A 26,250-nucleotide genomic window follows, 5' to 3' on the forward strand; every position below is an offset into this window, starting at 1 on the left:
TGTCCTTATGCCATCGATCTCTTAACGCTATTTTTGGATATGGAAATGTTTGTGTCAGACGTCTGACAGATCGCACAAATATTGGATGGCTTTTCAACCCCGCCACTTGCTCCCACCCTCATGTATATTAAAAAAAATTATCTCTTCGCTTTCTCCTCCTCCTCATCCTTATCCCTTCCGCGCTCCTCATCCCCTACCGTAGCGCACCAACGCCTGCCATCCTCTCCCACCCTGGCGTCCTCCCCCACAGATCCGGTGACTCTCTCCCCCCCCCCCCCCCCCCCCCCCCCCCCCCCCGGACGAGACCCACTTGCCTCCGGCGAGATCCATGAAGGTGACGCGGCGGTGTTGGAGGGGAGTGGGCGCCCTCCCCACCCCCGGCGGAGCCCTCTCTCACCCCGGCAAATGAGCTCCCCCCACCCGGCGGCCATGGCGCTCCCCGCTTTCCCAACCCCCACTGTCGCCGCCGAGCCAAGCCCCGTGCTGGTGGCTGGTGGTGGTGCTCAGGTGCGCCGCTGGGGTTGGTGCTAGGTGGTGCTCGCCGTCAGCTCCACCCCGTCGGTCGGAATCGACCGGTCCAGGCCTCTCTCCCCCTGTGTTGCAAATGTATGTTTCAGTTATTTCAGAAGTATGTTTGCAATTGTTTCGTGTGGATATTATAAAAGTAGATCGGAGGATGTTGCACATCTTGCAAGCGTTTGTTCGAAATGTTTCATCTGTTTCCAGACGTATGTTGCAAGCGTTTTGGTCTGGATGCTGCATATGTTTTCACACATATGTTGCAGCAGTATGTTCCAAATTGTTTCATCTATTTTAGTCTTTTGTTCCTGCAAGTGTTTTCATGTTGTAAGTTGGAAGTGTGTTTATCTAGATGTTGCATATGTTTTCATACATATGATGCAAGTGTTTTATGTGGATGTTGTGTATATTTACAATGGTTTCAAGTGTTTTACTCATATTTCATTTGTTTTCAGATGTATGTTACAATTGTTGTGTTGGTGTTTTGGACCGACGGGCCCTCAACCAACTAGTAAAAATGTACTGCGTGTCCCTAATCCCGGATGGTGATACAAAGAGACACAAGGTTTATACTGGTTCGGGCGATAGGTGCCCTACGTCCAGTCTAAGAGATCAATCTTGTATTCCTTGCACCGAAATGCTCATAGTAGGGGGTTACAAGCAGGGCAAGAGAGAGAGAGAGAGAGCTAGTCCCAGGTCTCTGCGTGGAGCGGCGTGGATTGCTTGAGATGTTGATCTCAGGCAGCGGGGAAGCGTGCGTGTTACAGGGTGTCGAGCGTGTGTTCGTCTACCTCGTGAACTTGTTTATGCCTGAGTGTGTGCCAGCGTGAGAGTCAGTCTATCCTTTTCCTATACGTGTTCGTCTATCTCATGCGCTCGAGGGTCTCTCCCTAGAAACGGTCCTGGTCCCTCCCTTTTATAGTTGAAGCGGGGACAGAGGTGATACATGTGTTAGCTATGTGGCGTCGTGCGAACAGAGGCGGCATGTCTGAGCCCTGTAGCTTGTTACTGTGGTATCATGGTTGATGGAGTGGTCCTGCCCTTGAAGTGCTGGAGCAACGCGCCGGTCACATCCGATCCTATGCGACGTGGGAGCTCTAGTGATAGCTTGACGTAGGACCTGGTGGGCGACGTGTTGGTCGCTGTGTGTTGACCGCGTGAAGAGCCGAGGCTCAGCTGGTGCCGAGGCCAAGCCATCGTGGGGGCTCGGCGGGCATGAATCCCGAGGTTGCCGAGACCCTGAAGTAGATTGCCGAGGCATGGGGGAGCAGTTGGTCCTGTACACTGACTCTGAGGCTATAGTAACCCAGACTTGACTCCGCATGCCGCGTTGTTCCTGGAGCAGGGGTTAGGTAGCATAGTGTAGTACGGGCGCTGGTCGTGGGCGCAGTACCGAGCACAGCGGCCGGTAACCCCTGCCCTGTCCTATCCCGGACGGTATGGTGCTGATGCGACTTCCCGTCTCGTCGGCTGCTCTGCTGTGTCGAGCCGTCGTCCGTCTAATGTTGCGAGAGTGGTTGGTCGCATTAATTAGATGCGACGCTCTGTTGTGGAGATCGGTCGAGGCAGAGGCGATGGGGTTATTGCCGAGCCGGCTTCAAGTGAGATGGAGAATCGGCATCTCATCCGAGGCTGTACGCGCGGGGCCTCGGGCGAGATGGAGAATCGGTTCCCCGGCCGAGGCCTTTCGTGCGAGGCCTCGAGCGAGGCGGAAAATCGGTAGATCGTCCGAGGCCCCTCGTGCGAGGCCTCGAGCGAGGTGGAGATCTGGTAGGCCGTCCGAGGCCTTTCGTGCGAGGCCTCAAGCAATGCAGAGAGTCGGTGGCCTCAGACAAGGCTGGGGGTTAGCCAATAGTCGTCTCTCAGCTTTGATTCTGATGGGGTCTAATCGATTTTTTGGTTTTTGCTTAGGGGACCCCTTCTTATGGTACCCGACAGTAGCCCCCGAGCCTCAGGGAGAGTGTGAGCGCTCTCCCTAAGGTTTTTATGAGACTCGGCTCGCATCAACTCCTGATGGTGTTTCGTACTCGAGGCCTCGGTGGGTGGGCGTGAGCGCACCCGTCGGGTGTAGCCCCCGAGGCCCTAGAGGAATGAATTGATTCCTTCAGGGGCTTTTCTTATGTCATGCAAGGGGTTTCATTGCATTTGCCGAGCCCATGAGTGCGAGTTTGGGTCAATGAGCTTTGGTTTGGTTGCAGGAAGAGCCCCTGCGCCTCTGCTCGGAGCAAGAGGGCGATCAGGGGTTCCCCTATCTTTTTTATGCAGCCGTCATGCATCCTTTTTGTTCGGAAGGAGGGGTGGAGGGTGCCATGCTACCCTCGGTGGGCGCGAGCAGTGACACCTCCGGTGAGCTGTTATCGGGTAAGTCCGAGTGTAGTCCCGTGCCCCATTCGATAGGGGTCGGCTAGCGGTCCAGAGATGTACTCCAAGAGTACCAAAGGGCTTCTCTAGTGGGTGCCGGGGCCATTCAATGGGCCCCGGTGGCTCGGTGCCTCCCTACGGTGGGATCCCATTCGGAGACCTCCCTGCCGGTCTCAGACACGACTTATGGAGTCTCGAGCAGTTGCTTGCTCGGGCCTCGACCATGTATGGGCTCGCCCATAGTCGTCCCTGACTCTGTTGCCCTGGGCAGCTATCGAAACCTTTGGGGGGCCTAGCCTTCGAACCCCTGGACCGTAACGGGCTCGATGCCCTTTATCGCATTTTCCCTGTGGGTTCGGGTTGCTTGTCTTTGACCTGGTTGCAGGAAGAGCCCCCGAGCCTCTGCGCGGAGCAAGAGGGCGATCAGGGGTTCCCCTGGCTTTTTGTGCGACCCTCACGCGTCCTTTTCGTTCAGATGGAGGGGTTGTTTGCCGAGCCCTCACGTGCGAACCTGGGTCGCTAGGTCTTGGCAAGTTTGCAGGAAGAGCCCCCTAGCCTCTGCACGGAGCGAGAGGGCCGTCAGGGGTTCCCCTAGCTTTTTGTGCGACCTTCGCGCATCCTTTTCATTTGAAGGGAGGGGTTGTTTACCGAGCCCTTGCGTGCGAGCCTGGGTCGCTGGGTCTCGGCAAGTTTGCAGGAAGAGCCCCCTAGCCTCTGCACGGGGCGAGAGTGCCGTCAGGGGTTCCCCTGGCTTTTTGTGTGACCCTCATGCATCCTTTTCGTTCGGAAGGAGGGGTTGTTTGCCGAGCCCTCGCGTGCGAGCCTGGGTCGCTGGGTCTCGGCAAGTTTGCAGGAAGAGCCCCCTAGCCTCTGCATGGAGAGAGAGGGCCGTTAGGGGTTCCCTTGGCTTTTTGTATGACCCTCGCGCATCCTTTTTGTTTGGAAGGAGGGGTGGAATATGCCAGGCTACCCTCGGTGGGCGCGAGCGGTGACACTTCCGGTGAGCTGTTGTCGGGTAAGTCCAAGTGGAGGCCCGTGCCCCATTCGATAGGGGTCGGCTAGCGGTCTAGAGACGCGCTCTAAGAGTACCAGAGGGCTTCTCTAGTGGGTGCTAGGGCCGTTCAATGGGCCCTAGTGGCTCGGTGCCTCCCTACGGTGGGATCCCATTTGAAGACCTCCTTGCAGGTCTCGGACACGACTTAGGGCATCCCAAGCATTTTGCTTGCTTGGGCCTCGGCCCCGCGTAGGCTCGCCCATAGTCGTCCCTAAATCTATTGCCCTGGGGCGACTGTCGAAACCCTCGGTGGTCCAGCCTTCGAACCCCTAGACCGTAACGGGCTCGGCGCCCAGTTCCTTCATCTGAAAGGAATCAGGTGGAGGATATTCTCCCCCCATCGGCTTGACAATGACAGGCACACCTTTTGAGGCGATTTTCTCGGGGAGGCAGAATGGTGCCTACCGCTGCTGCGGTCGAACGCGATGCTCTGTCAGCGGATGGGACATAACTGTTCATGCATATAATAAGGAAAAGGTGGGTGTGTGGGCGGTTAAATCGGATCTGGATTAACTGTGCCGGATCTGAGGGAAACTTTCCCGATTTCATCGCCTGCCTGTTTCGCCCCCTTCCTGCATAAATACGCAATGAGCCTCACCCCTCCCCTCCTTACCTTGCCTGCATTTGCTTTTGCCGCCCTCAAGCTGTTGCTAGGAATAGAGAGAGCCGGGGAGAAGAAAGGAGAAGGGCAAGGTAGAGAGAGAAAGCGAGGGAGGCTTACCGCCGTAGTCGTATTCTCCATCACACTCATGGCCAGCGCTGTTGTCATTGAGGCAGATCCTTGGGGTCGGTCTGACATATCTATGGAGACACTCCAGTCACTCATCGACGATGGCCTTCTCTGTCCGATTACCGACCCCAACAGGCCAGAGTGGATTGCTCCGTCGGGCGAGCCGGAGCCAAGACCACGTGATGGCTATGTTGTGAGCTTCATGTCCTTTCACGAGCGCGGCCTCGGCCTGCCAGCAGACCGGTTCATGTGGGCGCTCCCGCACTACTATGACATGGAGCTCCACAACTTCAACCCCAACTCCATCGCGCAGGCGGCCATCTTCGTCGCTGTCTACAAGGGGTACCCGAGCGGGGCATACCACCAAGCCGATGGGCATGAGGAAGGCGGTGAGGGCCGGTGGCTACACTCTCCAAGTGCGCCAGGACCGGCAGCACCTTTACATCCCAGCCCAGCTCGCGTCAACCAATCGCCGCTGGTACACCAGCTGGTTCTACCTCCGCAACGACGACGGCGGACTTCCCCCCTACACCGGGCAGATCGTGGAGAGCTGTCCGGAGAAGTGGAGGTATGGTGTCCTGAAGGAGGATCAGCCCAAGTTGTAGCCGCTCCTGGATGGGCTGGAGAGGCTATGAAACCACAGCCTTACGGTGGCTGTGGTCGTGGCTGCCTTCCACCACCAGAGGGTGCTGCCGCTGATGGCTCAGCGGCGGTGCCTATTCGAGATGAGACCGGATGAGCCAATCGAGGGCATCCGGATGTCCGCCTCCGCCCTCTCTGATGAGGAGATTCTTCGTTGGGTGAGAGAGATGGTGGAGGGGCGGCTAAAAATCGGTGGTCTGACCCCATTCGTGATGCGCCCATCGTAGGGATACCTTTCTTTGGTAAGTCACACGCTACGGTAGCCCCCGAGGCCTCCTCGTTCCTTACTATTTTCTGGTCCCTTATTTGCGTTCGCCATTCCTACAGGGGATGAGAGACATGCGAGCCTCCTCGCCGCCCGTTCCTGAGGATGCAGCGCGGCGAGCGGCTAACCGGGTGCATGCCGAGGCGCAGAAGAAGCGGAAGGATGCTGAGGAGGCAAAGCGCATGAGGAAGATCCTTAAGCACGAGGGGCTGGAGAAGCACCGCCGATAACAGAGGCAGGATGGTCTCCCGGTGGAGGCGTCTCCATCATTGTCGCTGTCGTCGGACTCCTTGGGCGATGATGACAAGAGCGAGATGGGGCGGGGTCCCCTGGACCATCTCCCCGACATCGGGGAGATAGCGCTCGAGGCGTCGGTGAGCAGCCCGGTGCTTCTAGGAGGAGGAGAGGATGCCTCAGGGCCGGCAACCACCTACCCCGAGGCTAAGGCCGACATGCTCAAGGCACGAACACACTGTCAGCCCGGTGGGCTCAATGGCAGAGGTGGAGCAGGTGGCGGCGGGGGCGACGCAACTGCCCCTGTAGAGGATCGAGGGGGCGCCGGAGTCCGGCGAGAGCCGGCCGGCACCAGTGGACACAGAGGCCGTGCCATCGCTGCCGCCATCACCATTACAGAGGAGGGTCATGGTGCCAAAGCGGTTGCATCCCCGCTCGAGGTGAGTGTTTTCTCAGCGGAGTTCGTATCATCTCTCGCTCGCCTTACGGTCATATGCTGACCAAGTGGGTGTTTTGCCTTCAGCCGGAAGTGTAAGGCGGAGGTGCCTGCCCTGGCGCTGCGTAAGTCACTCAAGGTGAGCATGGGCTCCACCGCTCAACAAGTGGTGGAGGCACAGGCTGCCGTACAGTGCGGCGGGGCATCAGCGAGGGCCGACCTAGAGGAGTTGGTCGCCCAGGGGGAGGCTACCGGGGCGGCCACGGAGCGTGCGGGGGAGGAAATGCCTACGCCCCGCGAGGCCGAGGCCCGTGAGTCAGATGGGGCCGAGGCGCCCTTAGTTGCCGAGGCCACCGAGGGTGAGATAGAGCCCCCCCGGACTTCTGAGGCCGAGGCGACAAAGGCCGGGCACCCAAGACCGCCGAGGCCAAAGTGGCAGGGACCGGAGCCCCCCAAGATCACTGAGGCCGGGGTGGTGGGGACTGGAGCCCCTGAGACCACTGAGGTCGGGGTGGCGGGAGCTGGTGCGAGTGCGGCGAAGCCGGCAGCCCAGGAAGTGGAGGCGGAGGTGGGGCAAGCCTTAATACCATCGCCGGTCCAAGGTCTGCCGCTGTTGCATGAGAGCACCCAGGAAGTGGAGGTCTATTCGATCTCCTCCGACGATACTTCCCGGGCGAAGGAGGTGGTCGATGCCGAGGCGGCCGGCCCTATGGAGCAGCCGGCTCCGACCTCGGGCGAGGGAAGCTCGGCCCTCGTGCGGGTATGACCCGAGCCCCGTGGGTGGGATCACTCGCTTGTCTTGATAGATCCGGGACAACCCTGAGGGGGAGCCTCTGTTCGCCCTTGAGGACGTGGCCGAGGGGGGGGGCGCTTCGACACCTTCGAGCAATACCACTAGCTGGCGGAGCAGTCGCTGCGGACAGCGCTGTCCGTTGTGGCCGACGATCTGCCCAGGGTCGCCTAGGTTCATGCCTTCTTTTCTCATGTGGTGTCGTCTTTTTTCGAGTTTTCTCATAGTGAATGACCCCTATTTTGCCTATCTAGGAGCTCGAGACCCGGTCCCTCAGGAAGTCATTGTTCCTCCGACGGGAGAGGGACATCTGGGACCAGCTCCAGTGGTAGAAGGGCTTGCTCGCTGACGCCAATGAGCTTCTGTCGGCGTGGAGCGCGGAGATGGAGGACCTCCGCCTTCGCTATGCCGATATGAAGGCCGAGGCGGCCTCGGCCTAGGAGCAGGTCGCCCCTTTGGTGGCGCGGGTCAAGGAGCTGGAGGAGGAGCTGACCTGGGCGGCTGGCGATCGGGACACCTTTAGGTCCCGGGCTGAAGAAGTGACGGCCCCTGCCAAGGCCCTCGCTGGGCAGTTGGGGATGGAGCAGGGTGCGCACCTACTGATGAAGGGCACCCTGGCAGAGGCCCTCAAGGTGGCCGAGGCCTCTCAGACCGAGGCTGTGGTCTAGAAGGGAAAAGTCGAGGGTGAGTCCTATTCCCCTTGTTTTATTTGTTTTTCTTGTGTTCGACCCCTAACTCCTTGGTGTGATGCAGAGCTGGAGAAAGAGGCTTCCAGTGCGGCCGAGGCTTCTTGGGTCGAGGTCCAGGGCTGGAAGGAGAAAGGCGAGGACTCTCTGGTCGAGGCCCAGCGCTGGAAGGAGAAAGCCAAGGCCTCTCGGGTCGCGGCCCAGCGTAGGGAGGAGAAAGCCGAGGGTGAGTCCCGTAGGCTTCCGCCCTTATTTGGCTTGTTTTCCTTTGTGCTTAACCCCATTCTGTTTCTTTTGGCGTAGAGTTAGAGAAGGAGGTCACCCGGGTAGCCGAGGCCTCTGCCCCAGTGCAGGCGGTGCTCGAGGCCAAGATCGGGGAGCACAACGCGCTGCAGAGTGCCGCCCGTACCATGTGCAAGGCCCTAGAGGTTGAGGGGCCCTAGTCGGGCAGCTCCATTAAGAGCCGCTTGGTCACGTTGAGCGGCCAACTACGCGAGCGACTTCGAGGGGTGCTGCACGTGGGCGTCAAGCGTGCCCTGCCGTCATCTCCTCACACTACGCCGGCATCGACCTCGAGGCCGTCAATGACGACTATGTCTTGCCAAAGGACGATGAGGAGGCCAACGAGGAGGTCGCAAAGCTGATGGAGGCAGCTGAGGGCCCCGGCATGGCGCTGGCCAAGCTGTTTGAAGAGGAGGTGGTCCCTCCCCCGCCGTCCACCGATGCTGGAGACCCTGAGCCCTGACCTGGGCCCAAGAGGCCATGAAAATAAATTAGGGATTACGTTACCGTATCATAACTCTGGTGGCCTATCGAGGCCTTTTTGAAATACTTATGCATCTACGCTTCTTAATCGTTTTTCTTTATTGTATTTCCGAGCCTCTGCCCTCTGTCTTGTTTTTGAACATACCATTTGCAAAATACTTCCTCGGAGCCTAAGTCGTCCCTAGGGCAAAAAGGTGGTGAGGGAGTGCCGTAGCCCGGAGGCATAGGCCGTCTCGCGACTCATTCGGCCTTTTGGCCCTGAGACAGACTTTCGGTCCTTAGGTTCTTTACAATTGATTTGTCAGAGCGTGCTAGAGGGTTTGGCGTGGAAATTTTTTTGAAAAACAACTAAAAATGGTGCATGGGACTTAGGGGGGAGTCCCCCCATCTAGCCCCCGAGGGAGGCTTGGTTCTGCAGAGGCAGAGCCGTGTCTCCCTAATGGAGTTATCGTATCGCTGAGGCCCTTGATGGCCCAGGGGTTTCTCCAAAGATTAGAACAACTAAAGAACGTTTCTTAATTGTATTTTGAGAAACAATATATACAATGCTTGGAAATTTAAGGGTAAAACTGACGTAGCTAAGCGTTGGTGAGGATTTTACCCTTCTCGTTAGCTAGCTTGTAGGTTCTGGGCTTCAGCACTTGGGCGACGATGTACGGTCCTTCCCATGGTGGGGTCAGCTTGTGGCGACCCTTGTTGCTCTGCCTTAGCCTCAGCACTAGGTCGCCCACTTTCAGGTCTTGGCTTCGAATGCGCTGGGCTTGATAGCGTCGTAGGGCTTGCTGGTACTTGGCCGAATGTAGCAGCGCAACGTCTTGGGCTTTCTCTAGTTGGTCGAGGGCGTCTTCATGGGCGGTGCGGTTACTTTGCTCGTTGTAGGCCTGTAGCCTCGGGGAACCATATTCCAAGTCAGTGGGGAGGATGGCCTCGGCTCTATATACCAGGAAGAATGGTGTGAACCCCGTGGCTTGGCTCGGGGTGTTCCTCAAGCTCCAGATGACCAATGGGAGTTCGGCAAGCCATTTCTTGCTAAATTTCTTCAACCGGTTGTATATTCTTGGCTTAAGGCCTTGTAGGATCATGCCGTTGGCACGCTCAACTTGGCCATTTGTCCTAGGATGTCCTACGACTGACTAGGCCACACGGATGTGGTGGTCGTCGCAGAACATCAGGAACTTGTGGCCGGTGAACTGCGTTCCATTGTCAGTGATGATGGTGTTTGGAACCCTGAACCTATGGATGATATCAGTGAAGAATAGCACCGCATGCTCGGACTTGATTCAATTGATCGAACGAGCCTCAATCCACTTGGAGAACTTATCGATTGCTACTAGCAGATGGGTGAAGCCCCCAGGGGCCTTCTGCAAAGGCCCAACCATGTCGAACCCCCACATGGCAAACGGCCATGTAATGGGGATGGTTTGGAGAGCTTAGGCCGGGAGATGCGTCTACCACGCGTAGTACTAGCATCCCTCGCAGGAGCGTACTAGCTTGGTGGCGTCAGCAACAACCGTTGGCCAGTAGAACCCTTAGCGAAAAGCATTTCCGATGAGCGTCTAAGGCGCTGCATGGTGCCCGTAGGCTCCCGCGTGCAAGTCCCAAAGTAGGGCTCGACCTGCCTCGGTAGTGATGCATCGTTGGAGGACACCAGATGGGCTTCGCCTGTACAATTCGCCATTGCTGAGAACGTAAGTCTTGGCTCGCCAAGCAAGCCATCGGGCTTTGGTCCTATCAGCGGGAAGCTCTCCTCGGACGAGGCAATCAAGGAACGGGACTCGCCAGTCCATGCCTTGGTTGGCCTCAGGAGGCTCCGTGTTGACTTCCGTGACCTCGGGCTCGGCCAAAGGAGTCTTGGTGACAGAGGGGGCCTCGAGCCCTGCGGGGGGCTCGACCGCTAGGCCCTCTTCCACCGCTGAGGCACAGTCGATCGAAGGTTTGTGGAGGTCCCTGGCAAAGATGTTTGGGGGGACCGGGGCCCACGCTGATGCCATCTTTGCTAGTTCGTCCGTGGCCTCGTTGAATTTACGCGCGATGTGGTTGAGTTCGAGACTGTCAAACTTGTCTTCAAGGCGATGTACTAGCTTGTAGTATGCCTCCATCTTGGGGTCATGGTAGTTCAACTCCTTCATCACCTGATCGACAACGAGCTGCGAATCACCCCATACGTCGAGATGCCGTACTCCAAGTTTGGTGGCGATCTGCAAGCCATTGACGAGGGCTTCGTACTCGGCTATGTTGTTGCAGGTGGTGAAGTGGAGCCAAATCATGTAGCGCATGTGTACCCCAAGGAGTGAGATGAAGAGCAGACCCGTGCCCGCCCTAGTCTTCATTAGGGACCCATCGAAGTACATGGTCCAGCATTCCGCCTAGACTTGGGCAGGTGGCAATTGGGTGTCGGTCCATTCTACCACAAAATCAGCCAAGACCTAAGATTTAATTGCTTTCCAAGGAGCAAAGGACAGAGCTTCCCCCATGAGTTTGATGGCCCACTTGGCTATCCTACCTGAGGCCTCCTGGTTATGGATTATCTCTCCCAGGGGAAAGATGATACCACGGTCACCTGGTGGGACTCGAAGTAGTGACACAGCTTGCGTTGAGCCAAGACCACGGCGTAGATCAGTTTCTAGATGTGGGGGTAGCGTGTTTTGGTCTCAGAGAGTACTTCGCTGATGAAGTAAATAGGTCATTGGATGGGTAGAGCATGCCCCTCTTCCTGCCTCTCGACCACTATGGCCACGCTGACCACTTGGGTCATTGCGGCGACGTAGAGTAAGAGGGCCTCACCCTTGGTCGGCAGTACTAGGATGGGAGGATTGGTGAGCAATGCCTTGAGTTTGGTGAGGGCTTCTTCGGCCTCGGGGGTCCAAGAAAAGTGTTCCGATTTCCTCAAGAGACGGTATAGAGGCAAGCCTTTTTTGCCAAGGCGCGAGATGAAGCGGCTCAGGGCCGCAAGGCATCCCATAACCCTCTATACTCCCTTGAGGTCTCGGATTGGCCCCATGTTGGTCACGGCTGAGACCTTCTCTGGGTTGGCTTTGATGCCGTGTTCCGAGACTATAAATCCTAAAAGCATGCCTCAGGGGACCCTGAAGACACACTTTTCGGGGTTGAGCTTGATGCCCCTTTCCCTGAGGCATCTGAAGGCTATTTCCAAATTGCTGATGAGATCACTAGCCTTCTTGGACTTGACCACGATGTCGTCCACGTAGACCTCGATGGTCTTCTCGATGTGCTCGCCAAAGACATGGGTCATGCACCGCTGGTATGTGGCCCCTGCGTTTCTGAGGCCGAATGGCATAGTCACATAGCAGTACATGCCAAATGTTGTGATGAAAGAAGTCGCGAGCTGGTCGGACTCTTTCATCTTGACTTGATGGTAACCGGAATACGCATCAAGGAAGGATAGGGTTTCACATCCCATAGTGGAGTCGATGATTTGGTCGATTCGGGGTAATGGGAAAGGGACTTTTGGACATGCTTTGTTTAGACCAGTGTAGTCTACACACATTCTCCACTTCCCATTTTTCTTAACTAATACAGGATTAGCTAACCACTCCGGATGGGACACTTCTTTGATGAATCCAGCTGCCAAAAGCTTATGTATCTCCTCACCGATGGCTCTGCGCTTTTCCTCGTCGAATCGATGCAGGCGCTGCTTCACCGGCCTAGAGCCAGCCCGGATGTCCAAGGTGTGCTCGGTGACCTCCCTCGGTATGCCCGACATGTCTGAGGGACTCCATGCGAACATATCGGCATTCACGCGAAGAAAGTCGACGAGCACGACCTCCTATTTGATGTCGAGGGTGGCACTGATCCTCAGCGCCCGGTCATCGGAGCAGGTGGGGTTGACCGGGATGAGTTTGACGGACTCCGTGGGCTCAAAAGTCCCGGCGTGATGCTTGGAGTCGGGCACCTCACTCCGAGTTGGTCGAGGTTGACGATGAGGGCCTTGGCCTCTATGATAGCCTCGGTGTACTCGATGCACTCAACGTCGCAGTCATATGCATGCTCGTACATGGACTCGACAGTGATGACGCCGTTGGGGCCCGGCACCTTGACCTTGAGGTACATGTAGTTGGGGACCGCCATGAACTTGGTGTAGCACGGCTACCCCTATATGGCGTGGTAGGTTCCCTTGAACCCAACCACCTCGAAGGTGAGGACCTCCTTGTGGTAGTTGGAGGAAGTACCGAAGCAGACAGGTAGGTCGATGCACCTGAGGGGCCGCGTGTGTTTCCCCGACACAATGTCGTGGAAAGGCGCGGTGCCACCCCAGAGCTGTGACTGGTCGAGCTCCAGGAGCTCCAGGGTGTTAGTGTAGAGGATGTTGAGGCCGCTGCCTCCGTCCATCAATACCTTAGTGAGCCAGGTGTTGCCGATGATGGGGTTGACGACAAGTGGGTACTGCCCGGGGTTCGGGACATAATCGGGATGGTCGTCTCGGTCAAAGGTGATCGCCTCCCAAGACCAGTTGAGGTACTGGGGAACGGCCACCTTTACCAAGAAGACCTCCTGGTGCTCCCTCTTTCACTGGCGTGCCGTGAGGCACGCTGAAGGCTGGCTGAAGATCATGAAGGCGTTGTGCACCTTGGGGAATCCGTTGTCCTTGTCGTCGTCCCTATCGCCAGCGCCCCTCCTCTTGGCATCGTTGTCGAGGAGCCCGAGCTTGGTGTAGTAACACCGGAGCATGGTGCACTCCTCGAGGGCATGCTTCACCGGGCCCTGGTGGTAAGGGCAGGGTTTCTTAAGCATATCGTCAAAGAGCCCAGGGCCTCTGGGGCCTCGGGGATTCTTGTGCTCTACGGCCACGACTAGGCCAGCCTCGAGGCCTTCCTGCTTCCCCTGGCAACCCTTCTTCTTTTTCTTGGGGAGGTGGGGAGCTGAGGCCCCGAGGGCCTCATCCCTCCACTTCCCCTTGGCGTCGTTGTCGAGGAAGATGGCCCCAACGGCCTCTTCACCCGAGGCGAAGTTGGTGGCAATGTCGAGGAGTGTGGCCACCAAGGTTGGCACATTCCGTCCTAATTCTTGGACTAGGTCTCGACAGGTGGTGCCGGAGAGGAAAGCCTAGACGATTTCTGAGTCGCCAACGCTTGGCAACTCAGTGCATTTCTTGGAGAAGCGCCGGATGAAGTCTCGGAGAGACTCGTCCGGGCCCTGACGACAACTTTTGAGGTCCCAGGAGTTCCTAGGGCACACGTATGTGCCCTAAAAGTTCCCGATGAAGACTCTTACCAAGTCGCGCTAGTCGTGGATCTACGAGGGAGGGAGGTGTTCGAGCCAGGCTCGCACCGAGTCTGACAGGAACAACAGGAGGTTGCGGATAATGAGCAGGTCATCGTCCGTGCCACCTAGCTGACAAGCCAGGCGGTAATCGGCCAGCCAAAGTTCAGGATTGGTCTTGCCGCTGTACTTCATGAGGTTGGCCGGTTGTCGAAATCGGGCCGAAAAATGAGCAGCGCGGATGGCTCTGCTAAAGACTCGAGGACCAGGCGGCTTAGTGGAAGGACTGCGGTCTTCCCCACTATCGTAGCGGCCACCTCGGTGCGAATGGTAGCCCCAGGCAGGCCCCTCATTGTCGTGACGCCGTCGCCTGCTGACCACCTCGTGGTCGCCCTACGCCTCGCGTTAGTTGCTGAGGCGGTCGTGCAGCAAGCGGTGCCATGGGAAGGTCCGAGGCGCCTCCACGCCATTGGGAGGCAGAACTCTCGGCCTGCTACACCATGGCGGTCTCAAGGAGATCCTGGAGCTCGCCGCGGACCCATCGCCCCTCCGTGGTAGAGGGCTCAGGCATCATTCAGACTAGCATCGCCACAGCCGTGACGTTCTGGCTAGCGCGATTGAAGATTGGGAGTTGCTCACCCCCTTCGTCATTGTTGATGCGGTGGTGGACGTCGCGGGCCCTCGATCGGGCTCCTCCGCCATCACCGTGACCTTGCTGCTCCTGCTCGAGAGTGTTTCGGAGCTGCTGCAGAAGGAGTCGGTCTTGTTCGACCTTGGCCTGAAGCTCACGGAGCTGCTCCAGGTCCGGGCGTCGAAGTTGTCCGGGGGTAAGGTCCCCGTTCCACGCTACTGGTGGGACAACACGTGGAGGTGTGGTGTCGCCTGCCCCCGGGTGAAGCGGGGAACGGTTGCCTGCCCCCTCGTCCTCAACGCCTATGCTTGGCATCTCGAGTCCGACGTGGAAGCACTCGTGAGTGGGATTGTAAGTGCCTTCATCGTTAGAGTCAGAGTAGCCGAAGCAGTAGTCGCTTGCAGCCAGGAAGCGGTGCATGGCTTCAGGGTCGCGAAGTCTGAAGAAGTCCACTCCGACCCATGCCTCGCCCTCCTCTGAGGAGTCAGCGTGGGTGTGAGTCGAAGTCGTGGTGCCGAAGTTGAGGCAAAGCGTTCGTGGCGTCCTGAGGGCTCCGCGTGAACAGAAGTGTAGGCGGAAGCATAGGTGGCGGCGGCATTTCTCAACCCGAAGGGGTACGGGGATGGTGCCATCGCCAGGCTTTGCTCCACCGAAGTCGACTCCTCAGGAGGTGGCAGGGCAGAGCTTGATGACGAGGCATCGCCACACGCCACCGGCGTCTTTCCCTTGTCTAGGCTCAGGCTAGACAGGTCCCCAACCAGGGACCTTGTGCCAACAGCTAGGCATGGGATACCGGTGGAGTGCGGCGCGTCGCCTCGAGCTTGCATGGTGTTGGGGTGGTCCTGCCTGTGCCGCGCTTGGTGAGCACGATGAGAGCGGCCGCCCGGGCACCGTCTGTGCCTGGGCTACTGGGACGTGACGTCGTCGACGGTCAGCGGGACTCTGGGTGAGAGGAGTACCATATCGTACTCATGTCCTAGAGACATGAACTCTAGGCTCCCGAACTAGATTATCGTGCCGAGACGCAGTGGTTGCACGGGGTCTGCCATCCGGAACTTGTCGGGATGACGAAGATGACACGTAGTAGGGCCCCTACCTGGCGCGCCAACTGTTGGTGTTTTGGACCGACGGGCCCTCAACCAACTAGTAAAAATGTACTACGTGTCTCTAATCCCGGATGGTGATGCAAAGAGACACAAGGTTTATACTGGTTCGGGCGATAGGTGCCCTACGTCCAGTCTGAGAGATCAATCTTGTATTCCTTGCACCGAAATGCTTGTAGTAGGGGGTTACAAGCAGGGCGAGAAAGGGAGCTAGTCCCAGGTCTCTGCGTGGAGCGGCGTGGATTGCTTGAGATGTTGATCTTAGGCAGCGGGGAAGCGTGCTCGTTACATGGTGTCGAGCGTGTGTTCGTCTACCTCGTGAACTCGTTTATGCCTGAGTGTGTGCCAGCGTGAGAGTCAGTCTGTCCTTTTCCTATACGTGTTCATCTATCTCGTGCGCTCGGGAGTCTCTCCCTAGAAACGGTCCTGGTGATACATGTGTTAGCTACGTTGCGTCGTGCGAATAGAGGCGGCAAGTCCGAGCCCTGTAGCCTATTACTGTGGCGGCATGGTTGATGGAGTGGTCCTACCCTTGAAGTGCTGGAGCAACGCGTCGGTCACATCCGATCCTGTGCGACGTGGGAGCTCCAGTGATAGCTTGACGCAGGGCCTGGCGGGCGACGTGCTAGTCGCTGTGTGTTGACCGCGTGAAGAGCCGAGGCTCAGCTAGTGCCGAGGCCAAGCCGTCATGGGGGGCTCGGCAGGCGCGAATCCCGAGGTTGCCGAGACCCTAAAGTAGATTGCCGAGGCGTAGGGGGAGCAGTTGGTCCTGTACACTAATTCTGAGGCTATAGTAACTCGGACTTGACTCCGCATGCCGCGTTATTCCTGTAGCAGGGGTTAGGTTGCACAGTGCAGTACGGGCACCGGTCGTGGGCACAATACCAAGCACAACGGCCAGTAACCCCTGCCCTATCCTGTCCCAGATGGTATGGTGCTGATGCAACTTCCTGTCTCGTCGGCTGCTCTGTTGTGTCGAGCCATCGTCCGTCTGATGTTGCGGGAGTGGTTGGTCGCTTTAATTAGACGCGATGCTCTGTTGTGGAGATCGGTCGAGGCAGAGGCGACGGGGTTATTGCCGAGCCGGCTTCGAGCGAGACGGAGAATCGGCATCTCGTCCGTGGCTGTACGCGCGGGGCCTTGGGCGAGACGGAGAATCGGTTCCCCGGCCGAGGCCTTTCGTGCGAGGCCTCGAGCGAGGCGGAAAATCGGTAGATCGTCCGAAGCCCCTCGTGCGAGGCCTCGAGCGAGTAGGAGATCCGGTAGGCCGTCCGAGGCCTTTCGTGCGAGGCCTCGAGCAAGGCGGAGAGTCGGTGGCCTCGGACAAGGCCGGGGGTTCGCCAATAGTCGTCTCTCGGCTTTGATTCTGACGGGGTCTAAGCGATTTTTTTGGTTTTTGCTTAGGGGACCCCTTCTTATGATACCCGACATGTTGCATCTGGATGTTTCAAAACTAGATCGAGTGTTGTATTTCCCTCCTCGCCTTTCTGCTATCTTGTCTGGTTGTCAGGCGTGGGAAGGCGGTCCCCACCGGCACGGACGGGCCCCATGCGCGTGCCGGCGGGCGCAGCAGGCGAGACTTAGGCGGACAAGCGCGGGACGTGGGACGGGGGGCTGCGGCGCGGGCGTCCGGTCATGGGCTAGCGGCCTAGCGTCCAGATGTCCGGACTCGAGCCACTTCCCTGTTTCATACCTGTCTTGTACTGTCTTTAAATACTGTATATACTTTTTTTTTATGAACCAAAGAAGAGTCGTAGTTACAGGCTCATGGCAGAAATGCAAGCATTCCTCGGCATGACAAGCTCAAGCAGCAGCTCGCCGTACTCCTCCCTGCTATTCACAACACTTGCTCTTTTTCCTTTGTCCGTGATCTGTATGTGATCTATATGGTCCCTGCATAGTTAGGCATCAGCTGGCTTTGTACATCGATTAGAAGAGAAATGCTTGTTTGTGTGTAACCAAAGCAGAAGAGCCTATTGCAGTTACAATTTTGTCACCGGTCCTCGAAAATCTACTATATTACTATGTATCAAATATATTAATGTCCTTATGCCATCGATCTCTTAACGCTATTTTTGGATATGGAAATGTTTGTGTCAGACATCTGACAGATAGCACAAATATCGGATGGCTTTTCAACCCCGCCACTTGCTCCCACCCTCATGTATATTAAAAAAAATTATCTCTTCGCTTTCTCCTCCCCCATCCTTATCCCTTCCGCGCTCCTCATCCCTTACCGCAGCGCACCAACGCCTGCCATCCTCTCCCACCCCGGCGTCCTCCCCCACAGATCCGGTGACTCTCACCCCCCCCCCCCCCCCCCCCCCCCCCCGGACGAGACCCACTTGCCTCCGGCGAGATCCATGAAGGTGACGCAGCGGTGTTGGAGGGGAGTGGGCGCCCTCCCCACCCCCGGCGGAGCCCTCTCTCACCCCGGCAAATGAGCTCCCCCACCCGGCGGCCATGGCGCTCCCCGCTTTCCCAACCCCCACTGTCGCCGCCAAGCCAAGCCCCGTGCTGGTGGCGCTGGTGGTGGTGGTGGTGCTCAGGTGCGCCGCTGGTGCTGGTGCTAGGTGGTGCTCGCCGTCAGCTCCACCCCGTCGGTCGGAATCGACCGGTCCAGGCCTCTCTCCCCTTGTGTTGAAAATGTATGTTTCAGTTATTTCAGAAGTATGTTGCAATTGTTTCGTGTGGATATTGTAAAAGTAGATCAGAGGATGTTGCACATGTTGCAAGCGTTTGTTCGAAATGTTTCATCTGTTTCCAGACGTATGTTGCAAGCGTTTTGGTCTGGATGTTGCATATGTTTTCACACATATGTTGCAGCAGTATGTTCCAAATTGTTTCATCTATTTCAGTCTTTTGTTGCTGCAAGTGTTTTCATGTTGTAAGTTGGAATTGTGTTTATCTGGATGTTGCATATGTTTTCATACATATGATGCAAGTGTTTTATGTGGATGTTGTGTATATTTACAATGGTTTCAAGTGTTTTACGCATATTTCATTTGTTTTCAGATGTATGTTACAATTGTTGCATTTGGATGTTTCAAAACTAGATCGAGTGTTGTATTTCCCTCCTCGCCTTTCTGCTATCTCGTCTGGTTGTCAGGCGTGGGAAGGCGGTCCCCACCGGCACGGACGGGCCCCATGTGCGTGCCGGCGGGCGCAGCAGGCGAGACTTAGGCGGACAAGCGCGGGACGTGGGACGGGGGGCAGCGGCGCGGGCGTCCGGACATGGGCTAGCGGCCTAGCGTCCAGATGACCGGACGCGAGCCACTTCCCTGTTTCATACCTGTCTTGTACTGTCTTTAAATACTGTATATACTTTTTTTTTATGAACCAAAGCAGAGTCGTAGTTACAGGCTCATGGCAGAAATGCAAGCATTCCTCGGCATGACAAGCTCAAGCAGCAGCTCGTCGTACTCCTCCCTGCTATTCACAACACTTGCTCTTTTTCCTTTGTCCGTGATCTGTATGTGATCTAAATGGTCCCTGCAGAGTTAGGCATCAGCTGGCTTTGTACATCGATTAGAAGAGAAATGCTTGTTTGTGTGTAACCAAAGCAGAAGAGCCTATTGCAGTTACAATTTTGTCACCGGTCCTCGAACATCTACTATATTACTATGTATCAAATATATTAATGTCCTTATGCCATCGATCTCCTAATGCTATTTTTGGGTATGGAAATGTTTGTGCCAGACGTCTGACGGATAGCACAAATATCGGATGGCTTTTCAACCCCGCCACTCGCTCCCACCCGTATGTATATTGAAAAAAATAGCTCTTCGCTTTCTCCTCCTCCTCCTCCTTACCCCTTCCGCGCTCCTCATCCCCTACCGCAGCGCATCAACGCCCGGCATCATCCCCCACCCTGGCAACCTCCTCCACCGGGAGCCCCCAACGCCCGCAGATCCGACGACTCTATCCCCCCTCCCCCCCGGACGAGATCCACTTGCCTCCGGCGAGATCCATGAAGGTGACGCGGCAGTGTTGCAGGGGAGTGGGTGCCCTCCCCACCCCCGGCGGAGCCCTCTCTCACCCCAGCGAATGAGCTTCCCCCACCCGGCGGCCATGGCGCTCCCCGCTTTCCCATCCCCCACTGTCGCCGCCAAGCCAAGCCCGGTGCTGGTGGCGCTGCTGCTGGTGGTGGTGCTCACGTGCGCCGCTAGTGCTGGTGCTAGGTGGTGCTCGCCGTCGGCTCCACCCCGTCACTCGAAATCGACCGGTCTAGGCCTCTCCCCCCTTGTGTTGCAAATGTATGTTTCAGTTATTTCAGACGTTTCAGAAGTATGTTGCATTTGTTTCGTATGGATATTATAAAAGTAGATCGGAGGTTGTTGCACATGTTGCAAGTGTTTCCGAGGCACGTCGCAAGCGTTTGTTCGAAATGTTTCATCTGTTTCCAGACGTATGTTGCAAGTGTTTTGGTCTGGATATTGCATATGTTTTCACACATATGTTGCAGCAGTATGTTCTAAATTGTTTCATCTGTTTTAGTCTTTTGTTGCAGCAAGTGTTTTCATGTTGTAAGTTGGAAGTGTGTTTATCTGGATGTTGCATATGTTTTTATACATATGATGCAAGTGTTTTTATCTGGATGTTGTGTATATTTACAATGGTTTCAAGTGTTTTTCAAGTATTTTTGCAAGTGTTTCGGACGCATGTTTCATTTGTTTTCCGATGTATGTTGCAATTGTTGCATCTGGATTTTTCAAAACTAGATCGAGTGTTGCATTTCCCTCCTCGCCTTTCTGCTATCTCGTCTGGTTGTCAGGCATGGGAAGGTGGTCCCCACTGGCACGGACGGGCCCCATGTGCGTGCCGGCGGGCGCAGCAGGCGAGACTTGGGCGGACAAGCGCACGGCACGGGACGGGGTGCAACGGCGCGGGCGTCCAGACATGGGCTAGCGGCCTAGCGTCCAGATGTCCGGACGCTAGCCACTCCCCTGTATCATACTTGTCTTGTACTGTCTTTAAATACTGTATATACTTTCTTTTGCCTACACAACTGTAGGTGCTGTTTGGGTAGCCAACATGTTTCTTTGATAATGCAGGACAAAGCTATGGTAGCGCCGGTCCTATGATTTCGAGGGCCCTCTGGCGAACTCGTCGCGACGGCCCCTCTAGACCATAAAATTTTAGAATATCTAGACTAATTTTACTTGTATAGGGAAAGCAAATCCAATAATATATTTTTAATTTAATATGTCTGATAATTATTAAGAGCAAGGAACAACGTAGACTAAAAGAGCAATATATTTGTACTTCTAGAACTAATACGATTACCTTAAAGAAGAATAGAACTCCATCATATCCACTGCTTCTTATAAAAGGATACTTCTTCGGGCATTTCTTGATGCAAAATCATCAATGACGGTATCGAGATCAATAGTGTCTAAGATATCCTTCTCGATGGTGCACATAGCCAAGCCATTTAACCTTTCTTGTGACATAGTTGATCTCAAATAGTTCTTCAACAACTTCAATTTTAAGAAACTTCTTTCGGACGAAGCTACAGTCACAGGTACAATTAAAAGAATTCGATAGGCAACTGAAATATTCGGATAGCAATCTGCATCCATAACAAACTTCAGAATCTCTGGCGCCGACATCAAAGAATCTGGCAAAGTCACTTGCAACACCTTTAATTCTGAAAAAAAATCATTGATCTCAACATCGGATGACTTATCATGAGAAAAATTTTCCACAAAAATCTTGCAGCGCAACCAAAGATCAGCTTCATCCAAGGATTTCAAATTTTCTGAGTTGAACAAGAACCCAAAAACATTATCAAATACTGTCATCTGCTCAAATTTACTAGTCAATGAAGCAATTCATCTACTCAAATCTACTAGTCAATGAAGCAATTGCAGAATCAATCATAACTAGGAAGTACTCTCTTCTAAAGAGTCCACAACAGACTATTATATTTCCTCAGACTATTGTATTTCCTCGTCTTGGTCATCTTGTTCATCAAAATATTTCTTTATCTTTCGTTGATGTTTTGTAGGAAATATTGGCTCTATATCCAATTCAGATGCAATGTTTTTTGCTGTATCCATACTAGAAGTGAAACCTTCATCTCTATACTTCTTAAAATATGATATGACACATTCAATGTGTTTGAGAGTAGCATCTATACTCACAATTTTAGATTGCAACTTCTTGCTAACCTTATTTATAGAGAATAAAATATCGTGCCAGATAACCAAACCAACTATAAATTCAAAATTCTCAAGTGCACTCACCAAAGATTGACATTCACTAACTGCCATTGGGTCATCAGTTGAAGCCTTCTCTAGCGCTATTAAAGCTGATCTTATTTGAGGAGTTTGGAATCTGATAGCTTGAACACTTTTTATTCGGCTTTCTCAGCGAGTATTAGACCATGACTTAACTGTCAATCCTGGGACATTGTCAACCAAAATCTTCCACCTTTTGGTAGATTTTACAAACAGGGTGTATATACATTGAATAATACCAAAAAAAGAAATAGCTCGCCTACAAGATTTCAAATATCATAAATAGTAAGATCCAAAATAATGGCATATTATATGAAAACAATATATAACATATAAAAGAAATAATAGTTTACCTGCAAGATTTTTCCATATCACAAAGAGTAAGATTCAGACTATGACATGCACACGGCATATATAGTGCTCTTGGATTAATTTCAAGCAAGCGCGTCTGAACACCTTGGTGTTTCCCCTTCATATTTGAACCATTATCATACCCTTGACCTCTCACATCATCAATATTCAAACCAAGAGAGACCAATGCACTCTTTAATTCATTAAAAAGACCCAATCCTGATGTGTCATCAACCTTAAAAAACTCTAGGAAGAACTCCTCTACCCTTGGAACATTCCCCGATATATTCACACACCTAATAATTAGAGTCATTTGTTCTTCATGGCTCACATCTGGAGTACAATCTAAAATCACAGAAAAATACTTGGCATCCTTAATGATCTTTAATATAGTTTGTTTTACACAATCTGCAAGAAGAGAAATCATCTCATTCTGAATTTTATGCCCAAGGTAATGATGATGAATCTCACTATTTTGAATCCGCCTAATATGGTCTTGCATCACAGGATCAAATTCACCCATCATTTCAACTGTGCCCAGAAAGTTACCATTGTTAGCTTGATATAGTTTCTCATTTTGCCCTCGGAAAGCCAAATTATGCTTAGCAAGAAACTTGACAGCAGAAACGATTCTTACTAAAACTTGTCTCCAACGCTCTCTCTCCTTTGCAATTTCTCGTTGCAAATCATCATCAATTGTTTTATTTTTGCTCAACCTCAGCCTAAGTTCATTCCAAGTATTCCTGTTTCTTATATGCTCAACACTATTCTCATGTTCCTTGAGTCTTAAACTAAGATGTTTCTAGTCTCTCAATCCATCGTGTGCTACCAAACTTTTGTTCTGATCTAATTTGAACAATTTGCAGCAAAAACAAAAAACTTTGTCCACATGTTTAGAGTAAACCAACCATTTTCTATCAACCACCTCACCATTGCTTAACTTTCTGGAATAATAAGCATATGAAAAATGTCTATTGTGAGCATCTACAGGGAACTCAAGATTCAATTCTCTCACTGGTCCTTTTTCAATCAAAATATCTCTACCCTTATTATCAAGATTCTCCTAAGTTCTGGGATCAAAGACATCATGAATAGAAGGTTGCACATCATCAATTGAATTTTCAGGTTTAAAGGAAGGCTGTAAATTTTCATTCTCTATAGCATCAACTTGTTCACTTAAATTGTCATTAACTTGTTGTTGCTCTTCTTCTTGATTATTAGGTGCATCTATAGGGTTGTCATCACGCACAACACTACTTGAAGTTGAAAAAACTTATCTAAAGCACCTTGTTGTGACTGAACAAACTATTCTTCTTGTCTTTTCCGTTTTCTTTTCGCAGCCCCTGACAAATGTTTCTTAGGTAACATTCTAAAATTCTTACACCTGACCCAAATTAAAAAAAATGACTATATGAGTACAAAGTACTAGATAAAATTTGAACAAGGAAAAAAAACCTAGGGCCTATACAATTTAGACATGAACTGATTGAGAACCAAGATTCATAAATCACAGAAAGGACAGAAGGCAATAACCAAGATAAATCTTCAGATGTCGTCGACTCATCATCCTCGTCGAGCCCTGCCTCGGGCCCTTGGCTGCCTCGCGTGGTGATCGTTCGATCGGCGCTGCATCTCGCCGTTTGTGGAAGTCTGTGCGGGGCTGCGTCTGAATCGGCGCTGCGTGCCTGCGTCTCGCCGTTTGCGGACTGTCCTGGTCCTAGAAGTCTGAGCGGCTCGAGTCAATCGGCCGTCGGCGGAAGTATGCGTGAGTGCATGGTGATAAAAAAAAGGGCAGAAAGACAGAGGCCGACGGCTCCTAGCCTCCTGCTGAAAAGAGGCCGACGGGCCTGCCTGCAGACATGTTTGCAACGTTGCAAGTATGGGCTTCGTTTTTTTACACTATATATTTGGGGTCTTATACACTTCGTACTTGGGCTTGGGCCCCCATCCTGGCTGGGCCCCCGGCCATTGCACCTCCTGCTCCCCCTTAGGGCCGGCACTGAGCTATGGCGGGACAAATTCAACATATATCAATTGAAAAATTCAAGCCTCACATTATCTTACTTGTATAGACGGTGGAACACGTCGCGAATCATGCCACGTTTCATCGATATTGGTTGCCTGCGTAACTCCTTATCCACGGCACCCTACTGCAGAGGCAAGGTATTTGGTTCTCTGCACGTCTCTTTATGCAGGGCTAGCACTATCCTTCAAGCATCTCTTGCCTGTACAATCGGAGGCGCTCAAAATTGGTCGTATCCACCTATGCAGGATTGGCTTATGCGATGCCTGCTCCCCGCCCTTGCTGTCCGCGATGCGTCGTTGCCCAATGCCCATGGACGCGAAGCAGCTCCCCCAGTCGGAGATGCGGCCATCCATGTCGCCCGTGCCCAGTCCTCTTCCTAATCCCCTCTGCCTCCTCTGTCCTTGGCCCGTGCCGCTGTTCACCACCACACGGCAGCCCCGCCTCTGTCCTCGGCAGACCTCGAGCTCGTCGGCGTGCATTCAAATCAGCTCAATGTCCAGCAACTTGGCCACGAGCATGTAGATGCCATGCTTCTTGAGCACCTCGGTGGCCTTCAGGCAAGCCTGCACCATGGTGCCGGTTCAGGAGACGCGACGCACTAATGCCATTACCATTTCGTTGCCTGTGCAAACAAGCAAACACAGAACAGATATCTAATGCACCCAACCAAACAAAGACATAAACAATGCGACATAGTAATACAGTCTAACCAAACAATACCAAACTGCATTTACTTATGCAGGCATAGCCTATTCTGCATAACCCCTAATGCAATGCTAGTCCTATGCGAGCAACCAATCAGACCCTATAGTAGTTGCAGCGAAGAGCGAACGTTTATGGAAGAATTAGGACGCTGTCCTAGATTGACGGCCAGTTGCCATATAAATCATGTATATAACACCATGCACCAAGATGATTTGTGGCCGAACATCCATCTATCATTCTATCGGGCACCATGGATCACTGACCCAGGAGGAACCCGTGCCTTTCTATGCTGCTCCTCGTCGCTGCTGTTCTCGTCATCTGTTCTGCAGTCCATGGCACGACGGCGGATGGCAGCACGGGAGTAGGCAAGTGATCGATCCACCGCTGCTCGATCTCTACAAATTGCTCCCAGTTTTTTTTCTGACAAAAGTTTAATTTGCATCGACATGCATGTATGCAATTCTTCGTTGCCGGATGCATGCGCGCAGCTGCAGGCACTAACGAGGTGCAGCGGGCCGACAGCGGGAACGGCGGCGGCGACTGCCACGGCCGCAACCACAGCCATAGCCAAGGTCACCATGGCGGCGGCGGCGGCGGCGGCGGCCGCGGGAAAGACAAGCCGCGGACGCCGGCCGCCGCCTCCAACCCTTGGGTCATCTCGGCAGAGGCAGCACCGCGGCCTCAACTAGTGTCCGGGCTCACGGCAGCCACCGGCGTTGTCATCCTCCTCAATGGAGCCGCCGTTTATTTCTTGGTCGCTTGCAACTTGCTAGTTTAGTCCTACAATGTATCTCTACTACGATTGTAAAAGATGAATTCTGCAAGGAATATAATGCTGTCTTCGATCCAACAGCCTGGCAAACTTTTTGATTTCAGTTGACCAACATCGTTCCTTCAATCTTGGTCGGACGGCTGTGATAATTTCTTTTTCTTTATCTCTCAGCAAGCAATTGTAATTCTTTTCTCTCCTACACATAGGACACAGTTCGTTTCGCTGAAATTTAGCTTATGCTAATGCTTATGTGGATTTATTGTGAGTGGAAAACACGGTTTATTTACTGAAAAGTACTGCTGAAGTAGTGCCGTAGAACAGGACAAGTGTTGACAGGCTCAACCCCTGCATCACCCCCACCACTGCCTCCCAGCTATGCGCTCAGCATGTATTGAGAGCAGAATTAAAAGTGATTGATAGGTTCACATTCGAATTTGGAAATTAAACACGAAGAACATTAAAATTGGGCCATAAAACTGGCCAGGCTGGAGGATACGGCCTAGTAAAAACTACAAACCGGCCCAGAACACTGTGCATCCGGGCCAGGCCAATTTAAGCACTATTCACTAGTCCGCGGTGGCCGCTCGCGCCCTGCTCGTCGTGACGGCCGTCGTCGTTCGCCAGTGATGATTATATAATATCTGCTCACCTGCATTATTTACTCGACTCGTCTGCATACGTGTACATATCTCTGCACAACACCTAGCATAGCCAGACA

The 26,250-nt window shown here is 53.7% G+C and overlaps 1 protein-coding gene across 1 annotated transcript; it reads left to right on the top strand.

Annotated features, from left to right (window-relative positions):
- Positions 1-5,885: 5,885 nt before the first annotated feature.
- LOC136548316 (uncharacterized) lies at positions 5,886-8,462 on the top strand. The gene is made up of 5 exons (XM_066539887.1): positions 5,886-6,265; positions 6,329-6,843; positions 7,785-7,943; positions 8,021-8,122; positions 8,248-8,462. Exons 1-5 carry the CDS (start codon positions 5,886-5,888, stop codon positions 8,460-8,462), a joined length of 1,371 nt encoding a protein of 456 aa, XP_066395984.1.
- Positions 8,463-26,250: the final 17,788 nt, after the last annotated feature.

This window comes from Miscanthus floridulus, chromosome 4, assembly GCF_019320115.1.
Source record: "Miscanthus floridulus cultivar M001 chromosome 4, ASM1932011v1, whole genome shotgun sequence".
Lineage (NCBI taxonomy): Eukaryota > Viridiplantae > Streptophyta > Magnoliopsida > Poales > Poaceae > Miscanthus > Miscanthus floridulus.

Excerpts from the sequence above, each read along its gene's own strand:
- LOC136548316 (XM_066539887.1), top strand. The coding sequence starts at position 5,886 with ATGGGGCGGGGTCCCCTGGACCATCTCCCCGACATCGGGGAGATAGCG. Across the intron at positions 6,844-7,784 it reads AATACCATCGCCGGTCCAAG|AGCTGGAGAAAGAGGCTTCC; the intron begins GTCTGCCGCTGT and ends GGTGTGATGCAG. Across the intron at positions 8,123-8,247 it reads CGCGCTGCAGAGTGCCGCCC|CGTGCCCTGCCGTCATCTCC; the intron begins GTACCATGTGCA and ends GTGGGCGTCAAG.